At 31.9% G+C, this 12,788-nt stretch overlaps 1 protein-coding gene across 2 annotated transcripts; it reads left to right on the top strand.

Moving 5' to 3' along the window:
- The first annotated feature begins 251 nt into the window (after positions 1–251).
- On the top strand, positions 252–12,076 carry LOC114345593 (nascent polypeptide-associated complex subunit alpha). 2 transcript variants are annotated; one of them, XM_028296395.2, is made up of 4 exons: positions 252–387; positions 655–915; positions 9,223–9,477; positions 11,841–12,076. In XM_028296395.2, exons 2-4 carry the CDS (start codon positions 664–666, stop codon positions 11,976–11,978), a joined length of 645 nt encoding a protein of 214 aa, XP_028152196.1. In that variant the 5' UTR covers positions 252–387; positions 655–663; the 3' UTR covers positions 11,979–12,076. The 2 variants fall into 2 exon arrangements, with proteins under 2 accessions (XP_028152196.1, XP_028152202.1); XM_028296401.2 differs by having other exon boundaries at positions 364–441.
- Positions 12,077–12,788: the final 712 nt, after the last annotated feature.

The raw sequence follows: 12,788 nt of genomic DNA, 5'->3' as shown, positions 1-12,788 counted from the left end.
TTCAAATTGGGCTCTGTACCGCCATTCTTTATTATATTACGAAAACGCGTGCCAAATATCTCGAAAAAATATTCAAAATTACAGCCGCAATCTTGGAACGCGTTTTCGCTACCTGTTGATCGCTACTGTTTCCTCTTAAATATTATAATATAATAAATTTATACGACAATCCAAAAATTTTCTGTGCGGAGATCGCAATCTGACGATACGAGTAATAAGAGTTGCATAAATTAGCGCACGATTATTCGGATTATTCGAAAAAGCCGATAATAAAAGCCGATAGTTTCGATCGTTGCCTTCTCGATTGCTCCCCTCCTTTTGATCTTTCCTCCTTCCTGTCCTGTCAAAGAAAAGCGGTTTGATCTGCAATAACAAAAGCCGAAAAAGGTATTTTGCATTATCTAAGACATCTTTATTTAATATAAGGTTTTATTAGCCAAAGTAGGTTTTGCAGATGAATATATTTTACTTAATATTAGCATTTTTACACAAACCTGTGTTTGTGACCGTATATGTTGATGATATCGTTCCAAGGTTTCGCAACTTTTCTATGACATTTTATGAATTAACTCTTGGCAGGCTGACACTTTTTTATTTATCGAACATTCGATCTTCTTTTGCATGAAGTGTATTAATATACTTTTTATTTCGTAGTTATAAAGAATGCCAGAGATGACTGAAGTAGACAAAACCGTGATCCAAGAGACAAAACCTGAACAAAGTGAATCGTCAACAGACAGTGACTCCGATGAAGACATCCCTGAGTTGGAAGATGCAGGAACTGCAAGCGCCGCTTCAGCTACATTCCCTGGAGCTGCAGCTGCAGGTTTGCCCATGGATATGGTCTCCAAGGCCAAACAGTCCAGAGGAGAGAAGAAAGCAAGGAAGATCATGTCCAAATTGGGCCTTAAACCTGTAAGTATGTATTGTATAAAACCTGTATTGAATAGCTGAACCTAAGCTTGAGAAATTTTGTGTGAATTTAATTTGTTTAAGTGATTTTTGTTGTATTTTGTTCATCAGGAAGAAAAGTGACACAAGTCACATAATTCCAGAGTTATCTTGTTAAATTGGTTCAATAAATACTACACTTTTTCCAGGAAAAGTGTCACAGATGTTGTGGACTTTCGAGGTGATAGTGTCATTATTCATTTGGCGGTAAAATGAATATTTTTATTCTAGAACAATGACACTTTTCAGTTATGCTATGGTGTTTTATGTATCGTTATTTATTATGAAAACCGTTGTATTTAGAGAAGTGTCCTAGGTATTTTTCGTTTATGTTTAAGAAAGTGACCAGTATTTTAAAAGAATAGTGACATAACTGAAAATGTTGATTTTTTCTTTGTTAAATCAGATATAGTTCTTTTTGTTTTGCTTCTTAAGCAATTAGAAACATTCACTTATCCATATCACTTATAAATTTCAGCAGTTATTGTTTAAAACATACAGTTAAATTAAGATCTAAAAAAGCTATTTTTGTCTCCCATGAAAAAAATTGTTTTTTGAATTGTGACACATTTCTTCTTGATGAGCAATTTGAATCTTATTGATTATTTTCGTTCAGATGTAACAGTGATTCTTTGTGAAGACAATGAATCTTACTTAACTTAGTAACAAGGCAATTACTCAACACCCTCGATGTAAACCAAGTCGATTTCTGATACTTTTCATCAATTTTTTTACATACTAAAAACTTAAGTCAAAATCAATATTTTTGACTTAAGACTTTTTTACTTATCAGCACAATAATATACAGATATTAATATTCTTTCCTGATTTATTATAAGGACATGGCAATACTGCCAAACACCAATATTTCATTCTATGAAGCTTTATTCGAGGCTAGCTTCACCTGGCTATATTGTTAATGTCTAGTTTTCTTACTTTGATGTATGCTGAGGTCTTGTGTGTTGCAAACTGGCAATTTTTGCTAACCAGTACAGATCTGTCTCCTCGCAGATTGTCAATATTATAAACATAGTTTAGGTGTAATTCGTTTTCCCAGTTGTTCCTTAATAATAGGGAACTTGCATAAAATTTTAAAGTCGAAAAACTGTTATAAATCACAACAGAACATAATTTAAAACATGTATCAAAGATAAAAAAGTTTTGTTTGTCTTTCGTTTGGCCCCTAAAGGCGATTAAAAATCCAAATTATACCAGCCAGCCCAAAAAGCCTCGTGTTGTCATCTGGTTATATGTTTACATTCTTCACCAACAAAGTAAACAAAATTGTATATAATTTTAAATTAGACATTATAAACATCAGTAGAAAATACAGTTATGTGACGTTACAAGTGTTTTTGATCATTTGAACTATTCATAGAAAATTTGTACTTTTACAAAATGGTTTTATTTTCCATAGTAAACCTTTTTTCCTTTCCTTCAATAACTATATCAAACTCCAATCTCAACAAACTGGTATATATATTATTACAATGACATATGATAAATGTCATTAGAATATAAATATTTTTCCTTTATTCCGTGATGGCAAGCTGGCCAAATACCCAAGTAGGTGGAGGCCAATAAACTAAAGAAGAAGAAGAATATACCTAAATATAACCATAAACGGAACCATATAGTTAAACTATGTGAAGTCATGGGTCGTTTGAACTATTTTAAAATACAAAAGACTTTAAATTTGTACTTCTAAGTTATTATGAGTTTTTGAAGAGTGAAATTTTGGAAATATCATTTTTATACAAAACTGAACATTATGCAATAAAAAAATGTGCAAGTTCCCTATTGTTTGCAGTTAAATAATATAAATAACATTGGATATAAATTTGAGTACTGGAAAAATGTCTACTTTGTTGAAAGCTAAAGTTATGTTAAGTTTCTCATATAAATTTAAAAATAATTTGAACAACTAGTTTAGGAGGTTATCATATTACAGAAAAATAAAAAAGGGTTGTTGTTTATCTAGTAGTCCCTGTGTTACCTAATTTATTATACCATGTGAACTTAGGTGTCAAAAGGGACATACAGTAAAATCCAACTTTTCCACAAGCTTATATGAAATTGATCATGTTTTGCTTACTAAGAATTGGATACACTAAAATATTTGATTTCATTCATATAATACAGTAATTTAATCTTAGTTAATTAATAATAGTTTTGCTTTGATTTGATAGTTTGCAAAAACAAAAATTTTGTATATTTTTAGATTCATCATCATCTTGTGCTACAGTCCTCAGAGGGCCACGACTTTCTCAAGCTTTCTACACCATTCTGTTCTGTCCCTTGCTTGCATTTTCCAGTTGCCGACTCCGATCTTCTCAGCATCCTGTGTTATGCCGTCCATCCACCTCAGCTTTGGTCTACCCCGTCTTCTCATTCCCACGGGTTGCGCTGTTAGAATCTTTTTTATCATGTTTGATTCAGGGGCCCGGGCTACATGTCCTGCCCACTGCAGGCGGTTTCGCTTAATTATAGTGATAATATCTTTTCCACCAAATGTATGCTTGTAGATATTCTGCAGTTAAAAGATATCTACGCCTCCATATTCCGTTCTCACAGACCGCTCCAAATATCTTACGTAGCACCTTTCTTTCAAAAATCGACAGAGCGGATTCATCTGTTTTAGTTAGCGTCCATGCCTCATTTTTGTATATTATTAGATTACAGAAAAACAATTTAAAGTTTCAATTTTTATCATTAAAAAATGCAAAGTATATTTGCTTGCACATGACATGAAAAAAAAAAAGAAGAAGATCTGTCAACCTAGAATATTTGACAAAATTTTGATTAAGTTTTAAGTTAAATTGTTTAAAACAACGCAGAGCCTTAATGGGTTCAAAGCTGCGTATTGGAGCTGATCTTACCCTATTGCAACGTGAGAAAGTGAAGGTAGTTTATCAGGAATTGGAACACAGGAAAACACAGGGTGAAACGGATTTGATGATCAAATACTTTAATGGGGTGCCAAGAATCGTAAAGAAATTCAATAATTCAAAAAACGATCGTTGAGATTATATTTTCAGAATGCTGGGGGTATGTGCACCAAACTTCCGAATTTCAGACAGGCTGTGCTTCTTTCTAGTTACGATATTATTGTTATCATTGAAACATGGCTTACTTCTAAAATCTTAGATGCTGAATTGGGTTTGGGTGACTTTAATGTGTTTAGGCATGATAGAGACACTCAAACTAGTTCGAAGACTCGTGGTGGTGGTGTCCTTATTGCCATCCATAAGCGTCTTCGTTCAATGATGGTTAAGCCCATCGATTCCTCTGTGGAACATGTGTTTGCACAGGTAATGTGTTCTACTAAAAAGTTAATCATTGGTGCTGTGTACTTTCCTCCGCGGTCATCTGGGTCATTATATGAGGAGCATTCCACCTGTATGTTGGACTTAGGCCCGGTTTTTCAGTGAGCAGTTAAAATTTTGGTTAGCTAACCTAGTTTAAATTTTAACCAATATTTTAACCCTTATATCGTTTTTCAGTGCTTTAAACCAAGATGTGTAATTCTATAGATTTTTGACAGAAAAATAAACAAAATAGAATTTCATAACCTATTTTATAAATAACATAACATTACAAAAATGATTAATGCATTCAAGTTCCGATTCTTCATCTGATGATGAAGATATAATCAAGAATATAATAATACATAATACAATATTGCCCGCGATAACACAAAATATCATAATTTAACTAACCTCTTCTGTCAGCAAATATAGATAAACGTCTGTCGGAAAATTCGGAGTTAAACCACCTATGATAGCGAGTATCGGTTAAAATCTTGGTCAACTTAAACGGGTTTAAGCGATAACCTGGTACTGAAAAACTGATTAACCATAAAAATTTCGGTAACCGAAAAATCTGGGTTAACCCAGCACTGAAAAACCGGTCCTTACCAGATAGATTCAGTGACTGTGAGTTTTGTATTTGTAGTGACTACAACCTACCTGAGGCATCCTGGTATAATCTCAATGATGGTGTAACAGTTGAGTGTCCGCAACACTATTCAGCAAATATTATTTGTACTTGCTACAATTTTCTTAATATGTCACAAGTAAATACTTTGCCTAACCTTAATGATACATTTTTAGATCTAGTTTTCTGTACGCAGAGGGATGCAGTTGTGTCGATTTCTACTGATATTCTATTGAATACTTCTCAGCATCATTCAGCTTATACTATATTGTTACCAGCAGCTAATTTAAATTTGTTTCTTAAATATGATGTCTTTTATCATGATTTTAAAAAATGTAATTATCAGGTTTTAAATGAACATTTAGCATCAATTCCTTGGAATGAGGTATTAGATGTATCAGATATTAATTGCTGCATAGATAATTTTTACCATGTTTTATATGACGCCATCAGTATGTTTGTTCCTGTCAATCGGTTTAAATCATTGAACTTTCCTGTTTGGTTCTCACGAGAATTGATTGAACTTGTCATACAGAAAAAAATAGCTCACCGGAATTTTAAAGCATCAGGCAACTCATATGAGGAATTTTCAGTGCTAAGGGAAAGATGTAAATCATTACAAGCAGTATGTTAGAAAAACTATTTAGAGAATATTCAAGCAAATCTTTCAAGCAATCCCCGCTCTTTTTGGAGACATGTTAATGCTACATGTGGGTCTAACACTTATCCTAATGTGATGTCTAATGAAGGTGGGGATGTAATAGCTCAGTGTGGTGAGGAGATAGTCAATCTATTTGCCAATTATTTTTCGGGTACATATAATGATAGTGAGTATAATTTACCTAACTTTGAATTAGACTAGTGTTGATATCCAAACTCTGGAATTTAGTCTGACTGATGTTTTTGAGGGAATTATGAGTTTAAAAACTACATATTCTTCAGGGCCTAATGGTATACCTGCAGCACTTATTAAGAACTGTGTGTTTTCCCTTTGTAACCCTTTACAACAAATTTTTAATTTATCATTATCATCATCTATATTTCCACATTATTGGAAAAATAGTTTTCTTACACCTATCCATAAATCTGGCAATCGCGAGTGTGTAAATAATTATAGAGGTATAACTATTCAATCAGCAATCCCAAAACTTCTAGATAAATTGGTATCGATGGGTCTTACCTGGGCTTGCCGAAACATAATTATTGATGAGCAACATGGTTTTTCTAACGGAAAGTCAACTGTAACAAACCTTGTCAACTACCAACAATACTTGTTGGGTGCATTTGAGAATAAGATTCAGGTCGACAGCATTTATACTGATTTTTCAAAGGCATTTGACAGGGTTAATCATAACCTGTTGGTTCATAAACTTCGTGCATCTGGCTTTGGTGAACCCATTGTTAATTGGATTAAAAACTTTTTGATGGGTCGTACACAACAAGTTCGTATCAACAATTATGTTTCTAAAGAATTCCATTGTTGTTCTGGTGTCCCACAAGGGTCTCATTGTGGTCCCTTGCTCTTTAACTTGTTCGTTAAACTCACACTTTCTACTATTTGCTGATGATCTTAAGTTATTTCGTTACATACAGGATATATCAGATAAAGATCTCCTGCAAGATGATGTTAATAATATATGTTTATGGTCGAAACAAAATGGTTTAAGCCTAAACCCGACTAAATGTTCTTGTATTTCATTTGGTCGTATAAATAATCTAACAGCTAATAGATATGTTCTTAATGATGTACTCTTGAATTCAGTTACTGAGATTAAAGATTTGGGTGTATTATTGGATTGTGCATTGACATTTAGAAGCCATTATCTTAAAATTAAGGAAACAGGATTTCGCAATCTTGGGTTTATTTATCGCAACAGTCATGATCTCTCACCTACTGTATTCAAATTACTGTACTGCTCTCTAGTGCGCTCAGGACTTGAATACTGCTCTGTTGTTTGGTCTCCATTTCATCAAGTCTACATTGATGGATTGGAGAGCGTTCAGCGGAAGTTTCTAAGATCTTTGGCTTATAAAGCACATACTAATATAAGAAATACTGAAAATTTTGTCATAGATTATTCTGGAATAATGTCTCAATTTAACATTGCTACACTGAAGAACCGCAGGTTGAGAGCTGATATGTTATTTTTATTTAAACTTCTAAACAATGATATTAATTGTCCCTCGTTGTTGGATAATGTGTACTTCAATAAAATTCATAGAACTCGACACACTGCACTCTTTCATATTCCTTTTCATAGAACTGAGTATTCTCGTCATTTTCCCTTGTCGAGAATGCTCAGTTTTTGCAATGACATGAAACTTGATCCATTCTGTCTAGGCATTAATGACTTCAAGAGGCAAATTGAGAATTTAATGAGTTAAATATGTGATATTTTTCATTTTCTAACTGTGATTTGATATATGTACTGTGTTATTTTACAAATTTTATTGGTTAATTGTCTTATATTCATTGTTTTTTATACATGATCTTACTTATTCTATTTTTTTTTTTGTTTTTGTATTTTGTAAATGGTTCTACCGTAGAAATAAATAAATAAAAAATAAATAAATAAAAAAAAAGACTACTAACATGCAAAAGTGACACAAATCGAAATCTACTGTTACATTAAATTTATTTAATTATAATTTTATTAAATTTATTTTATTTTTGGTACCTATATCAAAAATCATTTTTTTGATATCTATCCTAATACTAGAAATAAAATTAAATTTTAATACTTTCGTTGCCACAGGAATATTAACCCTTTCAGTGTGACGTTAAATCATAGGGAGTTGAGCTGTGCAGCCCTGCTCTGCTTAATTAAAAGTTAATGGGACAAGAGCACACTGGTGCACCTTTCGCATTTTATCAACAATTAACAAAGTGCACTGGTACGCTTTCTGCATTGAAAGGGTTAAGAAATCTGGTCGAAAAAGAAAAATTCAATCCTAGAAAAGAACGCAATCTATAAGTTGGCAGTCAACATGTTAATCAGTTGTTGTCTATACCTACCTGTCTCAGTTTTTGAGTTGTGTCACTGTTGCATGCAGTGGACAATTTGATATTACATGTAGTATGCAATACTACATATATAACCTTCCTTTTTAATATATTTGTTAATGACATTAAATCTCAAATTAACTTTAAATTTCTGCTATTTGCTGATGATTTAAAAATCTATAGAATTATCGAATCTGTCTCAGATTGTGAAAAACTTCAAAATGATATTAACAAAATTATGGCATGGTGCAATTGGAACCAAATGAGCATTAATGTTGGAAAATGTCACTTTATTAGTTTCTGTAGAAGAATTAATAACCTCTTTTATAATTACAAATTAGCTGAAGAACCACTGAAGGCTGTATCAACTGTAAGAGATCTAGGTGTTCAATTAGATTCCAAACTAAATTTTTGCGCTCATTTTGATTATGTGAATAACCAGGCATTTAAGATGTTATGCTTCATTATTAGAACTTCTAGATGTTTGCATAACATTAATTCCATCAGACTGATTTATTTTTCCCTAGTTAGATCTGTTCTTGAGTATTGCTCAGTTGTTTGGTCACCCACTTATGAAGTCCATATAGCCAAGCTTGAAAAAGTCCAAAATAAATTCATTAGGTACTTAAGTTTTAAATTACACAAACCTTTAAGTGACCATTCCTACTCAGAAATTAGAAATAAATTAAACCTTCCTAGGCTATCTTCCAGACGGATGTATGCTGATGTTTTGTTTCTTCATAAACTACTGAATTCAAAAATTAATTGCAATGATCTACTGTCTCTAATTGACTTTAATGTTCCCTCTAGAGTTACTAGAACATCCCAAAATTTTGCAATTAAATTTCATCGCTGCAACTTTGGTAGGCATTCTCCTCTGAGTAGAACCATTCTAAATGGAAATAGAATAGACCTTGATTTGTTGCTGTGCGCTTCGGAAAATGTTTGTAGACAGTGTTTAAAAAAAAAATTTGTAATCTTATGTGATTTATATTTGTTATTTACTTTGTATTATTTTAATATTTGTTTTTTCTATATAGCTGCATCGCCAGTTTTTGTCATACATATTTACTATATCTCTATATTTATTGTATCACTAGATAATTATAACATTTTGTGTATATATTAAATTGGGTGGTACCCCGTTAATAAATAAATAAATAAAAAATACCTTCAACAGTGTGTTCTTGTTGATGGGACATCCATGTCAAATAAATATTTGCAACAAAATGGTTTTACTGGCAAAATGGGATTTTCTGTCAGTTGTTTTTACACCAGTAATATTACATTGTCTAATAAAGGCTATATAAATGTCATTGTTGTTGCTTTAGGTACAAGGAGTAAACAGGGTAACAATTAGGAAGTCGAAGAATATTCTTTTTGTCATAAACAAACCAGATGTATACAAAAACCCTGTAAGTGACACCTACATCGTATTTGGTGAAGCTAAAATTGAAGATCTGTCACAACAAGCGCAGGTGGCTGCTGCTGAGAAATTCAAAGAAGTCAGTCCTGCTGGAGATAATGCTGCTGGTACAACAACCACATCTGTGGCACCAATAGCTGAAGAATCAGAAGATGAAGAGGTATTTGAATTTTTTTGAACTACAGGATGTTTGGTAATGAATGGGTCATAGCTTAACCTTAGATTCCTGAGCTTAAAATAAGTCGATTTAAGCTAACTTACTTTAGTACGAAAGTTGATAACCGAAGTACAGTGTGTCAAAAACTTTTTTTTATTTATTCTTGAAAATTTCCTGACAGGCATGGAATACCAGCACGAAATTTGGTAAGTGAGGAACAAGAAAACTAAATTCGCTACCAAAATCGATGTATTACCCAGAAGGCGCGACATGCGTCTTTCAGCGCTCATTTAATACATTCCATTGTTTTTATCCCGCACTCTACACTACTTTTTGAATCAAAAACTTTTATCCTCTTAAAATTATTACTTAAAAAAGATATACTACATTCATCTCGCTAAACTATTTTTTGTATAATAACATTACATCTGAAAAAGAAAACTTAAAACCATAATTGTGCCAGTTCTCATATTTATGCCATTGCATCGCATATTCCATTTGAAGGAATTTGCGATACATTTTTGGAAATTATTATGATTTTAAGTTTATTTTTCGGATGTAAATACAATGAAATTATGCAAAAAATTATTTTGCATGGCTCATTAAAATGCGTTTATCTCGAAAGGGTTGAGTGTAGCGAGATGAATGTAGTATACCTTTTTTAAGTAAAAATAATAGGGGAATAAAAGGTTTGATTGAAAAACTATGTAGATTGGGTAATAAAAAAATTTAATGTATTACATGAGTGCATGAAAGACCGTATGTGGCGCCCTCTGAGTAATACATAATTTTTAGAAGCTAATTTAGTTTTTTTTTCCAAAAAGCCCCACTTACCAAATTTCGTGTTGTTATCCAATGCCTGTCCGGAAATATTTAAGAATAAATAAAATAAAAGTTTAACTTTGACACGCTGTATTTCGGTTATTATTAGATTTCGTACTAAAGTAAGTTAGCTTAAATCAACTTATTTTAACCTCAGGAATCTAGGGTTAAGCTATGGCTCATTCGTTACCCTGTATATAGACCATAGATAGATAATACTCTAGATTGCGCCCTGTCATCTTAAAATGGGTGACGGTTGCGACAGAGATAAATGAGCCTATTTGGTCGGTAGTCTCTTTTTAATTTAAGGGGAATATCGACGACGTGACTATCCCACTTTATCGAGTAATATGTGTTGACAGTTAAGGCGGGTGGTGACGAGAAATGGTCTTTGGTCTTCGGACGTGGATAATCGTGGTTCGAATCCCATACCAACTTTACCTTTTTTATTTTTATTTAATCAATATTGCGTTTATTAGATATTTTTACATCTGAAAAATGGACCTAAGTAAATCTAGCAGATAATAAATGTATGTATAGTAAGTTAATATTGGAATACATAATTTGTGAACTGCATAGTAAAATAAAAGTCATTCGTTATTAATATAAATTCGTCCTTATTCGAATGATGTGAATAATGTTTGTTTAGCTTCTACTTTTTTAAAAAAATTAAAAAAAAAACAATAGTTTCATAAATAAAAATAATGTCTAATTACTTATAATTGAAACGGTCATTTCAAAAACAGCAAAGTCCACAATTTTCAGAAACTAACTTTTTGAGAGGAATAGACTCCTTTAAGATAAACGTTGTGTGCAAAAACGACATCAGTCCAGTAAAAACATTAGGAACAAAACTACAATATAACTCTGAATTTTGATGTCATCCATTTCATCCATCTTTCGACTATATAGTTAGTTTTCTTTGCTCTTCTGTAAAATTAGGAATATGTGACTCGTGTTGTTTTTGAAATGGCCGATTCAATTAATAAATCGATGGTACATTATGTTGATATTACCTAATTATTGGTAATTTTTTACGAATATTTTTAACAATTACTTTATACTATTCTACCATTAACTTATTAAAAAAAATAACATTGACTTTTATATTTTTAAAAATCTATAGGTACCTACACAGTTTTTCTTATTTGTTATATATTTCTTTGCATAGATTTATTTTAGAGATGTAATAATATCTAATAAATGCAATATTGATTAAATTAAAAATAAAAAAAGTAAAGATTGGTATGGGATTCGAACCACGATTATCCACGTCCGAAGACCAAAGACCAGTAGTTCTCATCGCCATCCGCTCAAACTGTCAAAAAATTTAAATAAGACTCGATATAGTAGGATAGTGACGTCGTCGATACTCCCCTTGAATTAGAAAGAGACTACCGACCTAATAGGCTCATTTATCTCTGTCGCAACCGTCACCCATTTTAAGATTGCAGGGCGCAATCTAGAGTATTATATATCTATGATATAGACTAAACTGTTAGATTTTTAGGAATATTATTTATAAACTATAAATTTGTTTTTAGGTTGACGAATCTGGAGTAGAGGAAAAAGATGTAGAGTTGGTCATGTCTCAGGCAAATGTTAGTCGATCTAAAGCAGTAAAGGCGCTCAAGAATAACCAAAATGACATAGTGAACGCTATAATGGAGCTTACGATGTAACCTTGAATGTTTTTTTGTTAATAAAAATTGCTCCAGTTGATCATAATGCAGTTAATTAAGTCTTCAGTATATATAAGTAAATAAAATTATAAAATACAGTCGGGCTTTTATTTAACCCTTTTACTGCAGGTTTATTCTAGGTAATTTAGATATAGATGGTCCGAATTGAACAAAACCCGGGATGCTATTCTGCAATATGGATATTTGACGTTTGATACTTGCAATGTTGCCAGATTTGTAGTTTTTCTGATATAATTATTCATTTTGGTTTTTTAAATCCAACACTTTCTATATTGTATTATTATTGGAATCCTCACTTCAGTACGAGTTCAAATGGAACACTTTGTATTTTATCTAGTAACGAAAATCTTAAATAAAACCTCAGGGCCAAATAGTTAAGAAATAATTCAGTAAATTATACAATGCTGTTAGCTGTGATTTTGGCATTACTTCATAAAACTAACAATATCTTTACATTTATTGAAAAGTTGCATAAAATAAATATTAATAACTAAAGCTGACACATTATTTTTAAAATCAAGTATATTCAAATGGGAAATAAGCCACAATTTTACCTAAAAATGATTTTATTAACGTTTCGACGCCCAAGTCGGGTGTCGTTGTCAAAATACAAAATAATAATAAACAAAAATGTTGCTTAGTAAAAAATTCTTCTAATAATTTATTTAATCTGACTCATTTATATCGGCAATTCAGTCACGTATTATACATTTTAAAGTAGACGACTTTAAAATGATATATTGCCAATATTGATGAGTTGCGTTCCTGGGACGACTTTACTAAAAGATA

This window comes from Diabrotica virgifera, chromosome 2, assembly GCF_917563875.1.
Source record: "Diabrotica virgifera virgifera chromosome 2, PGI_DIABVI_V3a".
In the NCBI taxonomy this organism is placed as follows: domain Eukaryota; kingdom Metazoa; phylum Arthropoda; class Insecta; order Coleoptera; family Chrysomelidae; genus Diabrotica; species Diabrotica virgifera.
The sequence above is the reverse complement of the archived record's forward strand: the minus strand, read 5'-3'. Positions and strand labels throughout refer to the sequence as shown.